Raw genomic sequence first — 22,955 nt, 5'->3', positions numbered from 1 at the left:
TATGAATGACAGTCATCCAATATGCTGTAATAGAAATAAGGACGTGCTCATAAAAAACAAATGAATCCTCCATGATCTTAAACAGCACCAACTGCCACTGGGTGTTGGGTACAGTTAGTTGGTTAAACCTGGGTTAAGGGGGGCTCATTCTGACTGTCAGATTAACATGGTAAACACTGTGCAAAGCTCAGTATTTGCAGTGACAGTCAACACAACCTCTTGGGTCCTGTTCCCCGTGATACCTTGATCAACAATGCCCCCTTGATCTGATTATAAGCAATGATAGGCATGATGACTCAAACACTGTTGTCCATTCACATCAAACTAAATGAACTACTTTATTTTTCACTGACTGTCTCCCCTATATATCCCAGGTGTAAAGGTACAGTCTGGGATTTGTGAATCTGATCAGTAGTCATTTTCAGATGAAAGTAAACAAAGTATCCCTTACATACCCAGTCCAGCCACACAGTGCATCCTACTGGACCCCTACAGAGCATCCTACTGGACCCCTACAGAGCATCCTCCTGGACCCCTACAGAGCATCCTCCTGGACCCTACAGAGCATCCTCCTGGACCCCTACAGAGCATCCTACTGGACCCCTACAGAGCATCCTACTGGACCCTACAGAGCATCCTGCTCGACCCTACAGAGCATCCTGCTCGACCCCTACCGAGCATCCTCTGGAACCCTACAGAGCATCCTACTGGCCCCTACAGAGCATCCTACTGGACCCTACAGAGCATCCTGCTCGACCCCTAACGAGCATCCTCCTGGTCCCCTACCCGAGCATACCTGCTGGACCCCTACAGAAGCATCCTGCCTCGACCCCTAACGAGCATCCTACTGGACCCCTACAGAGCATCCTACTGGACCCCTACAGAGCATCCTACTGGACCCCTACAGAGCATCCTCTGGACCCCTACAGAGATCCTACTGGACCCCTACAGAGCATCCTACTGGACCCCTACAGAGCATCCTACTGGACCCTACAGAGCATCCTACTGGACCCCTACAGAGCATCCTACTGGACCCCTACAGAGCATCCTACTGGACCTCAGAGCATCCTACTGGACCCCTACAGAGCATCCTACTGGACCCTACAGAGCATCCTACTGGACCCTACAGAGCATCCTACTGGACCCTACAGAGCATCCTACTGGACCCCTACAGAGCATCCTACTGGACCCTACAGAGCATCCTACTGGACCCTACAGAGCATCCTACTGGACCTAAGAGCATCCTACTGGACCCTACAGAGCATCTCTGGACCCTACGAGCTTCTACTGGAACCCTACAGAGCATCCTGCTGGACCCCTACAGAGCATCCTACTGGACCCCTACAGAGCATCCTGCTCGACCCCTACCGAGCATCCTGCTGGACCCCTACAAAGTATCCTACTGGTCCCCTACAGAGCATCCTCCTGGACCCCTGCAGAGCATCTGTAATTTGAATATGCCTTTTTTTAATCCAAAGCGATTTACAGTCATGCGTGCATACATTTTTACGTATGGTCGTCCCGGGAATCGAACCCAATATCCTGGCGTTGCAAGCACCATGCTCTACCAACTGAGCTGGTCCCCTCACCTGCCCAGTCCAGCCACACAGTGCACGGCCACGCAGCAGCCCGGATCTTCCAGGAAACGAGACCTTAGCAGACTCAGCCAGTCCTCCACCACCTTAGAGGGAGGGGGCGCACCGTCGTCAAACTGCCAGTCCTGGGGAGAGATGGAGAAATAGTGTTAGACTGAGATCTTAGGTTTCAAAAACGCACGAGTGGCGCAGAGGTGTAAGGCACTGCAGACCCTGGTTCGATTCCAGGCTGTATCACAGCCGGCCATGATTGGAGTCCCATAGGGCGGCGAACAATTGGCCCAGCGTCGTTAGGGTTTGGCCGGGGTAGGCCATCATTGTAAGTAAGAATTTGTTCTTAACTGACTTGACTAGTTAAATAAAGGTTAAGTAAAATAAAAACATTTAACATTATGTTCCTGGGAACTGGTATGGTTTGGAATCTTATGTATATTGTTTTGTAATGTTGTGTTGACTGTACTGTAAGTGTTCTTTGTTGTAATTTTCAAAGCTTCATAAACAAATAAAGTCATTCGAAATGACCGATGACCACAGTGGTGCAAACATTGGTTTGTATGCCACTGCAATGCCAAGCACAGCACACCTATCACTAAACAGAAGGAGCAGGCATCCTTTCATCTTTTGATTCAACACAGGGTAGGGTGACCTCATTTTGAGGTTGTGCGAGTGAGCCATAGCCCCTCTATAGATATCTATATGTTAGAGACAGTTCACCCTATCAGCAGCCTCCAGCCTAAGACACACATGGTTTATGGTACAGATTTGATTTAGCACAGCTGCCTGGGGACAGAGGGGTACAATACAGACGCAGATACAAAGCAGATAGAAACACACACAGACAAACAGACAGACATGACGCAGGAGTCAGGAGGGTAGTGACGAGATAGGTGAGTGCCAGTCAGTCAGTGATTAGAGGCTTACTCACAGCAGCCCAAGGATGAACCATGGATACTGATCAGCCATAGTGGTCTGGACCCAGGGCCTGTTGATCTCCAGCCATAGTGGTCTGGACCCAGGGCCTGTTGATCTCCAGCCACACAGTATCAGCAATAGTGGTCTGGACCCAGGGCCTGTTGATCTCTGGCCACACAGTATCAGCCTTAGTGGTCTGGACCCAGGGCCTGTTGATCTTCAGCCACACAGTATCTCCAGGGAGGGAGAGACACACCTGGCTGTCTGGGGAGATTTTATAATGCACGACTGACTCATACATCTTAACAATAGTCCCACATAGCTACAACAAATACACAATGCAACCACACACAGACACACACACACGCAGAGCCATGTAGAAGAACAAACAGGTATTAGAACAAAACAGTACACACACACAATTTGGTTTCAGCAGGTGTCTGTCGTTTACAGTAAACAGTGTGGAGTTACCACAGTAACACCTTCTGAGAGAGGAGATCGCCTCATCACACCACTGGACTCAGGAAAGCCGACACATACATACAGGCACACAGATGGACGCACGCACAAACACAGACACGGAATCAGCCACCACCACAACAGACCAGTTCTCATTTGGGGGTTAGACTATTTATTTGCCTGAGCTGTGTCTTACACTGTTTTCCTGGGGTATTAGCATCAGCTCCTGAAGGTTCAATATTTGCAGTGTAGTACATGTTGTAAGCTGCTGCATGATGTTGGCTGAGGTAATGTGGGCTCAACAGGGCAGGAACCACAGCAGCACTGGCCTACTTTGGGGACGAGGTATGGGCACACACATATACGCTTGCCTCGCACGCTCACACACGGTTCCATTCAACGTGACCTTGGAATGCTTTTTAGAATGTCAAGATGACCTGCAACAATTCCATGCCCTCAACACACACAATATACAACACTGTTCACTCATTAGCTATACCACTATGAGGCCCTAGCTTTGAAAGCCTGTAGCCAAAGCAACTCACTGCATCAGAGCGACAGTGGAGAGGAGACACCAGATGAACAAATCACTACAGATTTCCAATCAATTCCTAGTTAACAGTTATATCCCCATCCAGTTTACATGTCTTCAGCTGGAAAGCGCCACAAACATCCCCCATTTTACATGACAACAGTTATTCAACAATTGAAGCAGCAACTAATAATAGCCATCCTCCCAGGGCTATGATAACAGAGTACAGCTCTATCCGTCTGTCTGGTCCTATAGCTTCATTGTTGTTGATATTTTGTGTCACTGGACAGCAGAATTGGTGTCAATTCCAATTTAATTCCAGTAAATTCAATAAGTATACTGAAATTCCAATTCCAATTATCCTAAATGATTGTCAATAATTGGGTTTACTTTTCTGAATTGACTGGAATTTAAATGGAATTGACCCCAAGCTGATGGCTTGATRGTGTACAAGCCTTTAACTAGATCTCTCCAGATTTCCCCTATATCACTACAGAGACAGGGGAAGGGGAGGGGAGAGGTAGGCAACTCCCTCCCATGCACTCACTTCTGTTTTTAAAGACTCTGGAGAGCTAGTACCAATTGCCACGATCCTCAATGTTTTCCAGTGCTCTGGCAGAAAGCTAAGTACGGCCTTCACATAAATAGCAGTCCATGGTCTTGTGCTTACGTAACAGCATACCCTGTAAATCTCTCCTTTCATAACCACACTATTCACTGAGAGAAAGAGAGAGAGAAATATAGAGTGAAAGAGAGAGATTAAAGAGAGAGTGAAAGAGAGAAAATAGAAAAAGGAACAAATTTAATAGAGGAGGCCACGCGGGGTAACCAGACTCTGCAGCTGCCATGGCAACAAAGGAACGTTGATGTACTGGTAATCAGAAACACGTGTCTTCAAGTTCAGTTACAGATACGGGTCTGAGTTATGTGTGTGTGTGTGTGTGTGTTTAGGAGTGACCCAGATGAGTCTTTGAAAGGGTTTGGGCTGCTTTCAGGTTGTTGGGTGTATATCAGTATTGATGTGTGTATGTGTGTTTGTTTACGAGCCTATAAGGACCGGGCATGCTCTTCCAGGAACTGGCCCCCAACCCCATTGCCCTCCTCTGAACACAGAACAGTCTGTTTGATAACCCTCTGCCTCCTCCTTCCCTACACGGTCATGGCCTTAGTGGAAATAGTCAGTGGCGTCAAACAAACTCGACCAAAGAATGARGAAAATCATGAAATATGAAAGGAAAACGTACATATTATGGCGGCGCCGATGATTCAGCACTGCTAAATGGACAGCGTCTTTGCACAGGTAGGTTGTTTAGCAACAAAACCGACACATGTGCAACTATGGGGCAAAACAGACAGTTGGTTTAGAATGTTGACAACATGTAAACTATATTTATTTTTATTTATTTAACTAGGCAAGTCAAATTCTTATTTACAATGACAGCCCCACCAAAAGGCCTCCTGCAGGGACGGGGGCTGGGATAAAAAATAAACAATTAAATAAATACAGAACAAAACACACATCACGACAACACCACATAAAGAGAGACCTAAGACAACATGGTAGCAACACAACATGGTACAAACATTATTGGGCACAGACAATAGTGTTTTCAATGCACTTGTTGTCTAACATATAGGGTTGCACATTTTGGGGAATATTCWGAGGTGGAAACTTTCTGTGGGAATTAACGGGAATATATGCAAATTAATATTAATACCATTTAAATGTAGATGTTTTTTGCATTGGATATATTTACCATATATGGAGACAGAAATATAAACCTTTTACCTTATCATAAGTAGACATAATTGCAAATTATTAAATCCTTCAATAAAAAAAAATATATATATAATAATTTAGTTACGAATTGAACTTTAATTAAATTAGTTGACTCTTCACATAGGATAATTTCACTGAATAACAAAGGGGATATTGAATGATCCCCAATGATCCATCGCATCTCCCAAAAACATTTTCAACATACATCTGTAAAATGATAGTCTAGAAACTAAAGCTTTGGTTGTCTTCCTCTCAGGCTTCCATGTCTTCTCCCTGGACCTCCTCAATTTCCACCTCTTGAACATCAGACTCTGAGGCCTCATCTTCACTGTCACTTTCCAACCTTGTTGAGGATGACTCGTTGTCAGGCTCAAAAAGCCTCAAATTTTCCCTGATGGCCACCAATTTTTCAATTTTTCAGCCTGTTGCGTGCTTTGGTGTGTGTGTTCCCAAACAAGGACCAGTTGCGTGCTGAGGCGGCTGATGTTGGTGAGATTTGGAGGATGATGGAGGCAACAGGGGAAAGAGCCTCAGATCCACAAAGGCTCTTTCACCAGGTGGTTGATGAGATATGTTGGCACGACTGCCATATTGCATCTCAATCCCAAAGCCCTTGCTTGGAAGTGTACTTCGCCAGACTGACAAGAACCTTGCCCTCCTCCAGGCCAAGGTGGCGAGACACGGTAGTGATGACACCATAGGCCTTGTTGACCTCTGCACCGGACAGGATGCTCTTACCAGCATACTTGAGGTCCAACATGTACGCTGCGGCGTGTATGGGCTTCAGGCAGAAGTCTTCACGCTTTTTGATGTATTTCAGAACTGCAGTTTCCTCTGCTTGGAGCAACAGTGAAGTGGGCAGTATGGATTTCTTCTCTTACATCTGAAAGCAGAGTCTGAACATCAGGCAGGATGGCATTGTCTCCCTCAATCCGTGCAATGGCTATTGCTATAGGTTTCAGGAGTTTCAGGCTGCTTACCACTCTCTCCCAAAATACATAATCCAGGAGGATCGATCCTCTTGATGGGGCTGTCCATATCGGCAGACTGTGATATGGCCATTTCTTGGAGACTCCTTCCCCTCCAGGAGACTGTCAGACATGATGACAACACCACACCTACGGGTGTTGCTGGGCAGCTTCAATGTGGTGCTGTTATTCTTCTCACTTTACTTGGTGAGGTAGATTGCTGCTATAACTTGATGACTCTTCACATACCTAACCATTTCTTTGGCTCTCTTGTAGAGTGTATCCATTGTTTTCAGTGCCATGATGTCCATGAGGAGCAGATTCAATGCATGAGCAGCACAGCCAATGGGTGTGATGTGAGGGTAGGACTCCTCCATTTTAGACCAAGCAGCCGTCATGTTCGCAGCATTGTCTGTCACCAGTGCAAATACCTTCTGTGGTCCAAGGTCATTGAGGACTGCCTTCAACTCATCTGCAATGTAGAGACCGGTGTGTCTGGTGTACCTTGTCTGTGCTCTTGTAGAATACTGGTTGAGGGGTGGAGATGTAGTTAATTATTCCTTGCCCACAAACATTAGACCACCCATCAGAGATGATTGCAATACAGTTTGCTTTCTCTATGATTTGCTTGACCTTCACTTGAACTCTGCATCCAGCAAATGAGTAGATAAAGCATGTCTGGTTGGAGGGGTGTATGCTGTGCGAAGAACATTCAGAATTCTCTTCCAATACACATTGCCTGTGAGCATCAAAGATGAACCAGTTGCATACACAGCTCGAGCAAGACATTCATCAGCATTTCTCTGTCTACGTTCCTCCATTGAGTCAAAAAAACTTCTGATTCCAGGAGGACCAAGAGCTGTTGCTATCGATAAGGTGCCCGATTCATCATTTTAACCTCAAATAGAAGTAGAGGGACTTTTGTCAGAGGTTGCTTGTTGTGAGCGCTGAGGGAACTTTATGCACTTGGCCAGATGATTCTGCATCTTTATTGCATTCTTCACATATGATTTGGCACAGTATTTTCAAAATGTACACAGCTTTTCCTTCTACATTAGCTGCAGTGAAATGTCTCCACACATCAGATCGTTCCCGTGGAATTTTCCTGTAAAGATTAGAAAAAATTAGTAAAAAAACAACAAATACAATTCCATGTACAGATAAAGAGTTAAGCAGTTAAACAACTCCTTTGTAAGATAAATGTTTTAAAATGAAACATGTATGGAAACAGGTGAATTAACACTCTTCAGTAAGCAGGCTCAAGCAAGCTAAAACCCACATCGTAGCAAAAACTAACTAGCAGAAAATGTTAACAAGTCAGAAATGATTTAAACACACTTTGCTGTAGGCTACTATACAAAAACAATATATACAAAAAATCATGCATGTCATAAAATATATTCACCCCACTCAGTATTGTAATCAAAACTTACCAGAAAGCATGTAGTCCTTGGCTCAGACAGTGTAGTAGAGTGGGCTCAATAGCATCTCATTAGTGTGCAAGATCTTGAGAATCAGCTGTACATGTGATGGAACAATGCACTGTGCATGCAGAAGGTTGCAATTCCATTGAATTTGTGATAGTTTCACCAAAATATGCCACAAGACCTAAAATTGCCTTATCTGTATCACACAAAAAAGGTTCACCGTTATAAACTAACTTTTTTGATGAATTTAGGCAGAATTCCCCAAATTCCCGGGCTTAACTCCCATGGAAAATGTCCGAAAACATTCTGGATATTTACCGGTAGGTTTCCGACCTTTTGCAACCCTACTAACATACATACGTTTCTGTCATATTGGCATTGAGATGACATCAGTCAAAACACCTCAAAACAAGATGGTATCAAGAACAAGATAAAACTAACTGAAACGAACCACCTACGATTCCTCACATGGCAGTTTGTCATTGTTGCTAGCTATCTGGCCATCCAGAGTCACAACAACACACTGCCTTCTGCCCCATTGAAGCGTTCACATAATTTTCGTGGCGTTGTCAGCTAACCCGTCTATACTGGAGCTCTGTGGCATGGCCCTGAATGGACAGCACCTCCGTATAGTAGCCAGCTATAAAATTATTCCATTTGTGTGCGGTTACACATTTTTTGGGTCACAGTTAGGTAGCCTACAATGTGTATATGAAAATCATAACTGGCACACAGATCGTTAGAAATTGTAAATTGGCACTCCACATGAAAAAAGGTTGCCGACCCCCTGCTATAGGCTATATGAAGCCATCCTTGTGGAACTGCTCTTACACGGTCTGTCTCCTGCGTTTCCCACCAACACTGTCTCATTGCTTTGCATCCAGAGATGAATACCAGCTAATTTCTGCATGTCTGCATTATTCGCCAGGGAAGGGAAATATTCTGCGAATATTGAAGCATTGTTGAGTTAAATGCCAAAATCAAATTCAAAGCAATAGGCGCACTGCATAATGTAGCCTTTATTTAACTAGGCAAGTCAGTTAAGAACATATTCTTATTTACAATGACGGCCTACCTCGGCCAGACCCGGACGACGCTGGGCCAATTGTGCGCCGCCCTATGGGACTCCCAATCACGGCCGGATGTGATGCAGCCTGGATTCGAACCAGGGACTGCAGTGACACCTCTTGCACTGAGATGCAGTTCTGTAGACCGCTGCAGCACTCAGGAGCCCGAGTGTTTCAGCGGTCTGTCTAGCTAAATAGCTGACCAGCAAAGCAGATGGCCCCGTCTCTGCTCCCTGCCTTCTAAAAGTGACAGAAAAGGTGCGTAGGCTGGCATGGTCTTAAAGTCAGCCATTTAATACTATAAACAGCGGTTGAATTTTAAAATCGGGACTGGAATGAATTCAGCCCCCCCCAAAAAAATGTAACTACTTAAAATGTGGGGTTTTGAGCTAGGGTATGGCAACTATCATACCCTATCATAAAAAAAAGAGAGTCACACACTCCATATGTGTAAACTCCCAGTCATTTATTGGGTAAAACACCTCACTGTGTTTTCTTCAGGGTAATGTCATGAATGCTTGAACCAGGTTATGTAGACAAATAGCGCAATCAGTGCAACCAATGACAATACCCTACCATACCCGACTGAAACCCCTGGAATCAGTACTGGAAGTCCTGTCCACGACCGAAACACTCCGCTCTACCCTGCTCTTCTCTTCACAGTGCGTGTGTGTTTGTGTGTCCACTTCACAATGAAGTGTGAGGGACGTGACCTTGGTCTGTACTCACCACCACAGTGATGCCATCCTTCTCCAATGGAGCCTTATCATAGGTGACCTCACACACTCTCACTACCGTCGTGGCTCCGTACTTCTTAAGGTCCTACAGTGGAGGAAGGAGGGAAGGAGTTCCATTGAAAAATAACTCACACTGTGTGTCTTTTGGGGGGCGGGGACATGTGTGTACAAAAATATAGCCTATACACGTGCATGGACCCATACTCATAGCAGTACAGCAGGCTGATTTAGTTACTTTAAGGGTTCTGTCTGCCTGTCTGCCTGGGTCTGTCTGTCTGCCTGGGACGGTCGTTCTGTTTGCCTGGGACGGTCTGTCTGTTTGCCTGGGACGGTCTGTCTGTTTGCCTGGGACGGTCTGTCTGTTTGCCTGGGACGGTCTGTCTGCCTGCCTGGGACGGTCTGTCTGCCTGCCTGGGACGGTCTGTCTGCCTGCCTGGGACGGTCTGTCTGCCTGGGACGGTCTGTCTGCCTGTGACGGTCTGTCTGCCTGTTTGACTGTTTGTTTGTCTGTTGCCTGCCTGTCCGTGGCATTGTTAGGCAGCCTTAGTTCTGCTATTGTCTGACCGCGCGACACGCTCCACTCACTGCCCGTGCCAAGAGACCGACGTGGCAGCGGGACACATCGCCATGGAAACTGGAGCAGCCAGCGCACCGTTGTCATCATCAGATCCTCTCTATAGTCTGTGCTTTTTTCTCAGTGTCATAGAAACACCTTTCTTAACCTGTTTGGGATAGGGGGCAGTATTTTCACGTTCGGATGAAAAGCGTGCCCAAAGTAAACTGCCTGCTACTCAGGCCCAGAAGCTATAATATGCATATTATTAGTATATTTTGATGGAAAACACTCTGAAGTTTCTAAAACTGTTTGAATGATGTCTGTGAGTATAACAGAACTCATATGGCAGGCGAAAACCTGAGAAAAATCCAACCAGGAAGTGGGAAACCTGAGGTTTGTAGTTTTTCAAGTCATTGCCTTTCGTATATACAGTGTAAATGGGGTCATATTGCACTTCCTAAGGATTCCACTAGATGTCAACAGTCTTTAGAACCTTGTTTCAGGCTTCTACTATGAAGGGGGAGCGAATAAGAGCTGTTTGAACCAGGTGTCTGGCAGAATGCCTTGAGCTAAGTCACGCGCGCAGCCGTGAGAGCGAGCTCTGTGTTCCTTTTCATTTCTAAAGACAAAGGAATTGTCCGGTTGAAACATTATTGAAGATTTATGATAAAAACATCCTAAAGATTGATTCTTTACATCATTTGACATGTTTCTACGAACTGTAATATAACTTTTTTGACTTTGTCTGGACTTGCCCGCACCTTGTGAATTTCGATTGGTGAACTAAACGCGCTAACAAAAAAGAGGTATTTGGACATAAAGATGAACTTTATCGAACAAAACGAACATTTATTGTGGAACTGAGATTCCTGGGAGTGCATTCTGATGAAGATCATCAAAGGTAAGTGAATATTTATAACGCTATTTCTGACTTTTACTGACTCCACAACATGGCGGCTATCTGTATGGCTTGTTTTTGTGGCTTAGCGCTGTACTCAGATTATTGCATGGTGTGCTTTTTCCGTAAAGCTTTTTTGAAATCTGACACAGTGGTTGCATTAAGGAGAAGTATATCTTTAATTCTATGCATAACACTTGTATCTTTTATCAAAGTTTATGATGAGTATTTCTGTAAATTGATGTGGCTCTCTGCAAATTTGCCAGATGTTTTCGAGGCACAACATTACTGAACATAACGCGCCAATGTAAACTCAGATTTTTGGATATAAATATGAACTTTATAGAACAAAACATACATGTATTGTGTAACATGAAGTCCAATGAGTGCCATCTGATGAAGATCATCAAAGGTTAGTGATTAATTTTATCTCTATTTCTGCTTTTTGTGACTCCTCTCTTTGGCTGGAATATGGCTGTATGTTTTTCTGTGACTAGGCCCTGACCTAACGATCATATGGTGTGCTTTCGCTGTAAAGCCTTTTTAAAATCGGACACGATGGCTAGATTAAAAAGAAGTTAAGCTTTAATTTGGTGTATTGCTCTTGTGAATGTATGAAAGTTAAATATTTCTAAAAAAAAGTTTTTGAATTTCGCGCTCTGCCATTTCAGCGGATGTTATCGAGGTGCCTAGCCTTAAGAAGTTTAAGATAGGGCCTTGGAGCAGTGTCAAGAAGATGTGTTAGTGGAAACAAAGCCAAGGAGAAAAACAGAAAGACAAGGAGAGAGAGAATAACGACATGAAGAGAGGGAAAAAAATAGGGAGGATGAGAGGGAAAGAGAAATGGGAGAAAAGAACTAGAGAGAAAGACAGGGATTTATGGAGAGAGAATCATGAGAAAAAACATATTAGCAGGTCTAAACGAGTGAGGATAGAGCGGTCCTCACCTCGATGAAGCTGTTGAGGGTGGAGTTGGTGGGGTTGTGCGTGATGAGCAGCCGCATGTTCTTGTAGCACACCTCGGCCGGCGCCGGCCGGTTCATACGGGCCATGTTGACAACCCTTACCCAGCTGGGGGTGCGAACGCAACACGGACAGGGACGCAAGGGGACCACAAACTGGTCGTCCACGGTGGCCACGGTCGCTGGTGGGCTAAACTCCTGTCTCCTTTAACCCTGCAGACGTTCTCAGTCCGGTCCCTCCTTTAAGAAGATAGATAAATACAAGTCTGTCCTCGGGTTGGTCGATCCTTGGGAGGGTCACTGTGGTTGGTTTAGATGAGGTCTTGGGGCTTTCACTGAAGAGTAGTGGAATAGTTAGTCCAATCACCCCATTAGGGTTCCTGAGAGAGGGTCTTAGAGTGACAGACCTAGGGTGTGGAGAGTCCTGGGAGGCAGGGAGCCCTCGATGCGTTGGTACCCAGGGATCAGTGCAGGGTATTAGGCGGAGAAGGCAGAGCAGTGGGCATCCTCCCCTGGATCAGCCTATGCTCTGGGATGTTGAGCGTGGCAGTAGTCTCCAGTCCTCTGCAAGAACGCCATCAAAAGCACAGCGCCAAGGGTGTAAAACTGTGCAGAGCCAACGGGGAGGAAAGGGGGGAGGCAAAGAAAGACAGAAGAGAGAATTAACCACAAGCCAGATAAATCTGAGAAACAAACACGAAACACTGGCTGTATCCTCGGGAAGGACTGACTGGAGAACAGATTACACAATGATATTTCCCTCTCTTTCTCACTCTCCCCCTCTCGTCTCTCCCCTCCCACATGACTGGCACTATGTAAACAGGGTCGGCTCCAAGCATAAGCGACATCAGTGGTTGATTAGGGTCCCCGGCCGCTAGGGGGCCCCCGAACCCAAAATAATGGAGAAAAAAATATTTTTATAATAATAATTATTCATTAATTAATAAATAGATAGATAAATAGATAGATAGATAGATAGATAGATAGATAGATAGATAGATAGATAGATAGATAGATAGGAGAGAGCGATAGAGATAGATGGATAGCTGGATAGATGGATATATACAGTCTGGAGGTGTGTTGGGTCATTGTCCTGTTGAAAAACAAATGATAGTCCCACTAAGCGCAAACCAGTTGGGATGGCGTATCGCTGCAGAATGCTGCGGTAGCCATGCTGGCTAAGTATGCCTTGAATTCTAAATAAATCACCAACAGTGTCACCAGCACAGCACCATCACACCTCCTCCATGCTTCACAGTAGGAACCACACGTGTGGAGATCATCCGTTCACCTACTCTGCTTCTCACAAAGCCACGGCGTTTGGAACTAAAAATCTAAAATTTACACTCATCAGACCAAAGGACAGATTTCCACTAGTCTAGCGTCCATTACTTGTGTTTCTTGGCCCAAACATGTCTCTTCTTATTATTGTGTGTTTTAGCAGTGGTTTCTTTGCAGCAATTCAACCATGAAGGCCTGTTTCATGCAGTCTCCTCTGAACAGTTGATGTTGAGATGTGTCTGCTACTTGAACTCTGAAGCATTTATTTGGGCTGCAATTTCTGAGGCTGGTAATTCTAATGAACTTATCCTCTGTAGCAAAGGTAACTATGGGTCTTCCTTTCCTGTGGCGGTCCTCATGAGAGGCAGTTTCATCATAGTGCTTGGAGGTTTTTGCGACTGCCCTTGAAGAAACTTTCAAAGTTCTTGAAGTTCTTCACTATTATTCTATAATGTATAAAATAGTAAAAATTAAGAAAAACCATGGAATGAGTAGGTGTGTCCAAACTTTTGACTGGTATATATACACAGTATACACACACACACTGAACAAAAATATAAACGCAACATGTAAAGTGTTGGTCCCATGTTTCACGAGCTGAAATAACATTTCTGTTCACACACACACTGCATTCGGTAATTATTCAGACCCCTTGACTTTTTCCACATTTTGTTACGTTACATCCTTACTCAAAAAATATTTTTTTTAATTGCCTCATCAATTCACACACAATACCCTATAATGACAAAGCAAAAACAGGTTTAGAATTTTGGTCAAATGTATTAAAAATAAAGAAATGGAAATATTCAGACACTTTACTCAGGTGCTATGATGAAACTGTCTCTCAATCGTACCGCCACAGGAAAGGAAAAGTTCATTTGAGTTACCTGCCTCAGAAATTGCAGCCCAAATAAATGCTAAAGTAACAGACACATCTCAACATCAACTGTTCAGAGGAGACTGTGTGAATCAGGCTTTCATTTTTTTTTTAACTACAAAAATGGAAATATCACATTTACGTAAGTATTCAGACCCTTTACTCAGTACTTTGTTGAAGCACCTTTGGCAGTGATTACAGCCTCCAGTCTTCTTTGGTATGACGCTAGAAGCTTGGCACACCTGTATTTGGAGAGTTCCTTCCATTCTTCTCTGCAGATCCTCTCAAGCTCTGTCAAGTTGATGGGGAGCATCACTGCTCAGTTATTTTCAGGTCTCTCCAGAGATGTTCGATCGGGTTCAAGTCTGGGCTACTCAAGGACATTCAGAGACTTGTCCCTTAGGCATTCCTGTGTTGTCTTGAACCCGATCGAAAACATTTCTGGAGAGATCTGAAAATAGTTGTACAGCAACGCTCCCCATCCAACCTGACAGAGCTTGAGGATCTGCAGAGAAGAATGGGAGATAGTCCCCAAATACAGGTGTGCCAAGCTTGTAGTGTCATACCCAAGAAGATTCAAGGATGTAATTGCTGTAAGGTGCTTCAACAAAGTACTGAGTAAAGGGTCTGAATACATTTCTTTGTCATTATGGGGTATTGTGTGTAGATTGACACAGATTTTTTTTTTATATATACATAGAATAAGGCTGTAACCTAACAAAATGTCGTGGCCAAAAGTTGAGAATGACACAAATATAAGTGTGCTGCCTCAGTTTGTATGATGGCAATTTGCATATACTCCAGAATGTTATGAAGAGTGATCAGATGAATTGCAATTAATTGCAAAGTCCCTCTTTGCCATGCAAATGAACTGAATCCCCCAAAAACATTTCCACTGCATTTTAGCCCTGCCACAAAAGGACCAGCTGACATCATGTCAGTGATTCTCTCGTTAACACAGGTGTGAGTGTTGACGAGGACAAGGTTGGAGATCACTCTGTCATGCTGATTGAGTTCGAATAACAGACTGGAAGCTTCAAAAGGAGGATAGTGCTTGGAATCACTGTTCTTCCTCTGTCAAACATGGTTACCTGCAAGGAAACACGTGCCGTCATCATTGCTTTGCACAAAAAGGTCTTCACAGGCAAGGATATTGCTGCCAGTAAGATTGCACCTAAATCAACCATTTATCGGATCATCAAGAACTTCAAGGAGAGCGGTTCAATTGTTGTGAAGAAGGCTTCAGGGCGCCCAAGAAAGTCCAGCAAGCGCCAGGACCGTCTCCTAAAGTTGACTCAGCTGCGGGATCGGGGCACCACCAGTACAGAGCTTGCTCAGGAATGGCAGCAGGCAGGTGTGAGTGCATCTGCACACACAGTGAGGCGAAGACTTTGAGGATGGCCTGGTGTCAAGAATGGCGGCAAAGCCACTTCTCTCCAGGAAAAACATCAGGGAAAGACTGATATTCTGCAAAAGGTAAAGGGATTGGACTGCTGAGGACTGGGGTAAAGTCATTTTCTCTGATGAATCCCTTTTCCGATTGTTTGGGGCATCCGGAAAAAAGCTTGTCCGGAGAAGACAAGGTGAGCGCTACCATCAGTCCTGTGTCATGCCAACAGTAAAGCATCCTGAGACCATTCATGTGTGGGGTTGCTTCTCAGCCAAGGGAGTGGGCTCCCTCACAACTTTGCCTAAGAACACAGCCATGAATAAAGAATGGTACCAAAACACCCTTCGAGAGCATCTTCTCCCAACCACCCAGGAACAGTTTGGTGACGAAGAATGCCTTTTCCAGCATGATGGAGCACCTTGCCATAAGGCAAAAGTGATAACTAAGTGGCTCGGGGAACAAAACATCAATATTTTGGGTCCATGGCCAGGAAACTCCCCAGACCTTAATCCCATTGAGAATGTGTGGTCAATCCTCAAGAGGCGGGTGGACAAACAAAAKCCCACAAATTCTGACAAACTCCAAGCATTGATTATGCAAGAATGGGCTGCCAGTCAGGCAGGATGTGGCCCAGAAGTTAATTGACAGCATGCCAGGGCGGATTGCAGAGGTCTTGAAAAAGAAGGGTCAACACTGCAAATATTGACTCTTTGCATCAACTTCATATAATTGACAATAAAAGCCTTTGACACATGAAATGCTTGTAAATTATACTTCAGTTTTCCATAGTAACATCTGACACAAAATATCTAAAGATACTGAAGCAGCAAACTTTGTGGAAATTTATATTTGTGTCATTCTCAAAACTTTTGGCCACGACTGTATATACACATACTTTCTTATGGGGGGGGGCGGACTCAGTTGAGGTCTCAATTTCCTGTTGAGAGTTAGAATAGAAGACTACAACAAGGTGCAATTTCAAAATTTGGTTGTGCATCAGCAGTTTCTCTTTTTATGTCAGTCAGTTCCCATCCACAGTTTTTATGCAAGTAAAGTCATAACACGTATAAAATTAAATTAAATTTAAAAAAAATATCACGACAGCTGTGAGGGACACAGGAAGTTTCGGCATAATTTTATAAATGCCAACAGATCATTTGTTCGTTTGACATGGTGGGATCTTTTTGTGTCTGTAAAATGTATTATGCGAGAAATGGAGGTGTAAATTCCTTTACGCGCAAATAGTGATATAATAACCATCATATCGAAGTAAACTTGGACTCACGCAATGATATGGTGTGTGGTCCTCCGACGAAGACACGGGAAACCATGCAGTTTGTTGAGCTACAGATTAAATCAATTGTGATGAACTTCCCAGGGTGCTGAAAGTGCACAGGGATGAGTTTGACGCACCTTTCCAGTAAATGTAGAGTGATCTTATTCTGGTGACATGATGATCAATACTTGACTGCCGTTTGACAACCAAAAAATATTATTCTCCTTATCCATAATAATCTCATCATGTAGACTAGCCTAGCCGCACTGTTGGCTAGAGCACACGTGCCAAGACCACATTTGCTATTTAACGCAACAGTTTTTGTTACCAACTATCTGTAGAGTTCCGCAACAAGTCAGTTTGGTTGAAACACACCACTGGTGGGAAAATGCACATATTTCATAGCTACTGACAGTCACTCAATTAACCATGTCAGCTAACAATTCTTAGCTGGCTAGACTAATTTACCAATCTATCTAAACTTGTAGTAATCATGGCCGAATGCCGACCGGGCATGCAGGATATGTCACTAGGGGCAGTAATTTATTTTGTTTGCCACTCTCACTCAGATATCATTAACATCCCACTGGGCACAGATGTCAGTTCAACGTCTATTTTTATTTACATTTGGTTGAGTTGTGAACTAATGTGAATTCAACAACAACAACAAAAATCACGTCATTGAATTTAGGTTAAAAGTTGGGTGAAAAAAATACTATCTTCCTTTACATTGATGACTTTTTGCAAATTCAATTAGTTTTTCGTGTTGATTCAAATTCATCATATTGACTTTTTTGTTGTTGAAATGACGTGGAAACAGCATTGATTCAACCATAAGTCTTCATAAAATMTGTAGAATTGCAGGAAATCAGCTTTAAAAACTGCAAAAAATGTCTCCATCCAATGGCAAAATGTGTAGAATTGCAGAAAGCTTGCTTTAAATCTACAACATTTTCTTTACTCCCCAAGGCAAAATGTGTAAAAAGGAAATTAACTTTAAAACTGACATTTTTCTCTCCATCATCAAGAGGGGGGCCACTAAAATGTTTGCTGTGAGGTGGGGGGGGGGGGGGGCTGCAACCAAATCTCGCTTAGGGCCCCCAAAAGGCTTGGGCCAGCCCTGTATGTAAATTATGATTCAAGATGGTGTGCAACATAAAATAATGGTTTGTTTATTAAATGAGCCACAAAAAGGCCTTCAATTCACCTTCCATCACTGTTTTCATTTCCCCAACCAATTTTCCACATTAGATATGCTGGAAATGATTCTCTAAGGGTCAAAATAACAATAAAAACATTACAATTATGAGAAAATTTTCACAGAGAACTGAATTTATCTGCTTTACTACCTACATACAATACGTGTTCAATAAAAAAATACGATTTCAGGAATTGTTTACAATTGCCCATTTAGTCCTGCTCCAGATTCAATTATATAATTATTAGCCTAGTCTACAATATTGAAGAATTGTGGAGCATTACACTGACACACACTAATACAGATAAACTTTATAACCTCAAAATCCAATTCAATCAGTGCCATAAAAAGCCAATAAGACTGCCCCCCAGCGAGCCGCTGTTTGACAGACACTGACCAACGGTAGACCCCCAGCCGCGCAAAAACGCACCTCGGTTCACTCCGACGACTTAAAACTGCCGGTGTGAAGAACACATTCAATCCACAGCAGATCCATATATTTATCTAAATATATGGCACTGGTCCACGTACATCGAATCCTCTGACCGCTCCTCGAATTATGAGTACACCCTACGACAAAGACAGACCAAACATCTCTTGCAGAACGGCTTTCAGCTTGTAGAGGGCTGGTTATGAGAGAACAGACGTGGTCAAATGAGTTTATGCGCCCGTCTCTACCGCGCTCTCGCCCCTCCCTGTGCTGCTTTAGCCTACCTTACGCAGCTAGCTCCCTGCTCGGAATAATTCAGCCTGTTCTGTTGTTCCCAAGAGAATAACTGGAGGTAAACAGCCGACACCAAATACCCTTTTCTCTGACTCGGTTGAGACAGTTCAGACTTGATTTATTTATGGCACGTAGCCTACTCGGCTACACTCGGTCGGGTCTGCCGCTCATATCACAGCAAAGCAGACAGAGCCTCTGCTCATACGAGTGGAGAGAGAGCCGCCCACAACGGTCTATCCCACCCATCTTCATTCTTCAGTTCTCATCTCAGTAAATAATGCTGAACCCGCCAAAAGTTTCTCTCACTTGCAGGAAGAAATAAGCATTGTCAGGGAAGTGTACAACCGTCTTCCACTAAATCTTTAATTTATCCCCAATGATTATCCTACAATGTAGTTTACCCATTCAAATCGCCAGGGTTGAGAGTGAAATTGAGGAGAATTTCTCCCCTTACTTCAAAGCAATGGAAATATTTGTGCCAATGTTCCATACATTTTTTATATTTTGTGTAAAGAGATTCTTGAAAGTTTCTTAAAATGAATAAAGGCTCAGGTCCCCCACACTCTAAAAATTAAGGGTTCAAATCAAATTGTATTTGTCACATGCTCTGAATGCAATAAGTACCGTGAAATGCTTACTTACAAGCCCTTAACCAACAATGCAGTTAAAGAGTTAAGAGAATATTTGCCAAATAAAATAAAACATTTGAAAAAGTAACACAATAAAATAACAATAAACGAGGGTAGTCAGTGTGCGTAGGTAATTTGTACATAGGTAGGGATAGGTATGGGATGAAGTGACTATGCATTGTAGCAGCAACTATGCATTGTAGGGGGGGGGGGTCAATGTAAATAGTCCGGCAGTGTTATGGCTTGGGGGTAGAAGCCGTTAAGGAGCCTTTTGGTCCTAGACTTGGCGCTCCGGTACTGCTTGCCGTGCAGTAGCAGAGGGAGACTTGGTTGACTGGAGTCTCTGACAATTTTATGGGCTTTCCTCTCACACCGCCTATTATATAGGTCCTGGATGGCAGGAAGCTTGTTCCCAGTGATGTACTGGGCCTTACGGTCAGATACCGAGCAGTTGCCATACCAGGTGGTGATGCAACCGGTCAGGATGCTATCGATGGTGCAGCTGTAGAATTTTTGGAGGATCTGGGGACCCATGCCAAATCTTTTCAGTCTCCTGAGGGGGGAAAGGTTTTGTCGTGCCCTTTTGTGACTGTCTTGGTGTGTTTGGACCATGATATTGTGTTGGTGATGTGGACACCAAGGAACTTGAAACTCTCGACCCGCTCCACTACAGCCCCGTCGATGTTAATGGGGGCCTGTTCAGCCCGCCTTATCCTGTAGTCCACGATCAGCTCCTTTGTCTTGCTCACATTGTGGCAGAGGTTGTTGTACTAGCACCACACTGCCAGTTCTCTGACCTCCTCCCTATAGGCTGTCTCATCGTTGTCGGTGATCAGGCCTACCACTGTTGTGTCGTCAGCAAACTTAATGATGGTGTTGGAGTCGTGTTTGGCCATGCAGTCGTGGGTGAACAAGGAGTACAGGAGGGGACTAAGTACACACCCCTGAGGGGCCCCAGTGTTGAAGATTAGCGTGGCAGATGTGTTGTTGCCTACCATTACCACCTGGGGGCGGCCCATCAGGAGGTCCAGGATCCAGTTGCAGAGGTAGGTGTTTAGTCCTAGGGTCCTTAGCTTAGTGATGAGCTTTGTGGGCACTAGATTGTTGAACGATGAGCTGTAGTCAATGAACAGCATTCTCACATAGGTGTTCCTTTTGTCCAGGTGAGAAAGGGTAGTGTGGAGTGCGATTGAGATCGCGTCATCTGTGGATCTGTTGGGGTGGTATGCGAATTGGAATGAGTCTAGGGTATCCGGGAAGATGCTATTTATGTGAGCCATGACCAGCTTTTCAAAGCACATCATGGCTACCAACGTGAGTGCTACGGGGCGGTAATCATTTAGGCAGGTTACCTTCGGTTTCTTGTGCACAGGGACTATGGTGGTCTGCTTGAAACGTAGATATTACAGACTCGGTCAGGGAGAGGTTGAAAATGTCAGTGAAGACACTTGCCAGTTGGTCCGCGCATGCTTTGAGTATACGTCCTGGTAATCAGTCTGGCCCGCAGCTTTGTGAAAGTTGACCTGTTTAAAGGTCTTGCTCACATCGGCTACAGAGAGCATTATCACACAGTCATCCAGAACAGCTGGTGCTGTTCAACAAGGGTTCTTCTAAGATCCTCAAAGTTCTTTGAAGAACCTTATGGTTCTTGGCACTGAAAATTGCCCCCAAAAGGTTCTTCCAAGAACTCCATAGGAGGTGGGGTTCATCAAGGAACCTCGTTAGTTGGTAGGGGTTCTTGCAGGAACCTAACTGCCCAACTGAAATATTTGGACAGTTAGGACAGCAGGTGCAGGCACTTACCTGAACATTTTTAAGATCTCCTCAATTTAAGGAAAGGTTTGTATGATCTAAATATATATTGTTTTATGATGATACCATCTATCTTTTAATATTTGTGCAAATCTTTCTAAATCTGAAAATGGACACGATTCATTGGATATCACTCAACAAAGAGGTAAGAACATGTATGCTATAAGAATATGTTGAAGGCTAGCTGTATTGGGGGCAGATACAGACGAGGAGGTATACAAAGGTATGTCAATTGGTATGTTATGCAGATCACTTGCATTATCATCCTCCATTACCTCTTCAATGAAAATTCGATAGACCTCTACATTATGGACAAGGCATGTGTGTCACGTTCCTGACCTGTTTTATGTTATTTTTGTATGTGTTTAGTTGGTCAGGGCGTGAGTTGGGGTGGGCATTCTATGTTTTGTGTTTCTATGTTTAGGTCACTTGTAATTAGCCTTATATGGTTCTCAATCAGGGACAGGTGTTTGACGTTTCCTCTGATTGAGAACCATATATAGGTTGGCTGTTCACACTGTTTGTTTGTGGGTGATTGTCTTCTGTGTCTGTGTATGTTGCACCACACGGGACTGTTTCGGTTTGTTTGTTCGTTTGATGTAGTCCGTTCCTGTTCGTGAGTTCTTCGTGCATTTATGTAAGTTCCATGTTCAGGTCTGTCTACGTCGTTTTCTTATTTTGTAGTTTGTTGAAGTGTTTTCGGTTTTCGTCAGTACTTTAATAAACTTCATTATGTCCAAATATCACGCTGCACTTTGGTCCAATCCCTACTCCTCCTCTTCGTCTGAAGAGGAGGAGGACACCCGTTACAATGTGTATGAAAACCATTATCAACTGTTTTTTTTCATTCACATTTACCACAAAAACCAAGGTATAAATACTGTCGTGTGAATGTTTTCTTAATCATCTGCACATATTTTCTTTAGATTCACAGACCATTCCTACACCTCTGAGTATAACAGGAAACCTGTTCGATCCCCGTGCACTGTAAAATCATTCTGGCTATGGATACGGAGAACATCAACACATTAACATCAACAAGCCAGAGGATATACCCATTGGACTTGGGGCTCTGCTGGGGGTTTACCTCCTATTTAGATTTTTGTATTCTGCTTTGCCACTAAAATCATAATAAACACTAACAACTAAAATATTGTGTTACTGTTATGTGTATTATTATTATAATTAATAATCATAATATGGTGGAGGGTGGGGGTGTTCAAAAATTAACCCCAAAAGGTTCGAGGATCCATTAAAAGGGGTTCTTCTTCAAAGATTTTATAGGGGTTCCCCACAGTTTCAATTTGAAGAACTCCTAAAGGAACCTTTCCTTTTTAAAGTGCACCATATAAATCCATGATGTTTGGCCTGCCATTTGCACTCTAAATAAACAATGAGAGTAAAGTGATCTAATGTTCCCATTTGTTGTTATCAAATCACATTTTATTGGTCATGTACACACATTTTGCAGATATTTATCGCAGGTGCAGCAAAATGCTTATGTTTCTGGCTCCAACAGTGCAGTAATACAGAGCAATACACACAGATGCCAAAAAATGTAAATAAATCAAGAAATGTCACAACGAGCAATGTCAGTCTAGAATATAAATATACAATGAAGAAAAATATAAACGCAACATGTAAGGTGTTGATCGCATGTTTCATGAGCTGAAATAAAAAAAGCTTATACAGTGGGGCAAAAAAGTATTGTCAGCCACCAATTGTGCAAGTTCTCCCACTTAAAAACATGAGAGAGGCCTGTAATTTTCATCATAGGTACACTTCAACTATGACAGACAAAATGAAGGGGAAAAATCCAGAAAATCACATTGTAGGATTTTTAATGAATTTATTTGCAAATGATGGTGGAAAATA

At 43.6% G+C, this 22,955-nt stretch overlaps 1 protein-coding gene across 5 annotated transcripts in view; it reads right to left on the bottom strand.

Annotated features, from left to right (window-relative positions):
- The window catches only part of LOC111955230 (protein tyrosine phosphatase type IVA 3), a 60,408-nt gene that overhangs the window by 9,677 nt on the left and 27,776 nt on the right, over positions 1 to 22,955 (bottom strand). The window contains exons 1-4 of one of the 5 annotated variants that reach the window (XM_023975388.1): positions 18,630 to 18,831; positions 11,879 to 12,499; positions 9,470 to 9,562; positions 1,590 to 1,720 (exon numbers count right to left, since the gene is read on the bottom strand). In XM_023975388.1, the coding sequence (XP_023831156.1) occupies positions 1,590 to 1,720; positions 9,470 to 9,562; positions 11,879 to 11,983 (329 nt within the window). In that variant the 5' untranslated portion in view covers positions 11,984 to 12,499; positions 18,630 to 18,831. Of the gene's footprint in view, positions 1 to 1,589; positions 1,721 to 9,469; positions 9,563 to 11,878; positions 12,500 to 16,726; positions 17,708 to 18,345; positions 18,609 to 18,629; positions 18,832 to 22,955 lie in introns of those variants that run through there. The other 4 variants (XM_023975389.1, XM_023975390.2, XM_023975387.3 and 1 more) reach the window with 4 other exon arrangements.

The sequence above is a fragment of the Salvelinus sp. IW2-2015 genome, linkage group LG30, assembly GCF_002910315.2.
Source record: "Salvelinus sp. IW2-2015 linkage group LG30, ASM291031v2, whole genome shotgun sequence".
NCBI lineage: Eukaryota > Metazoa > Chordata > Actinopteri > Salmoniformes > Salmonidae > Salvelinus > Salvelinus sp. IW2-2015.
Note: the sequence above shows the minus strand (reverse complement) of the source record. Positions and strands in the feature narration are given on the sequence as shown.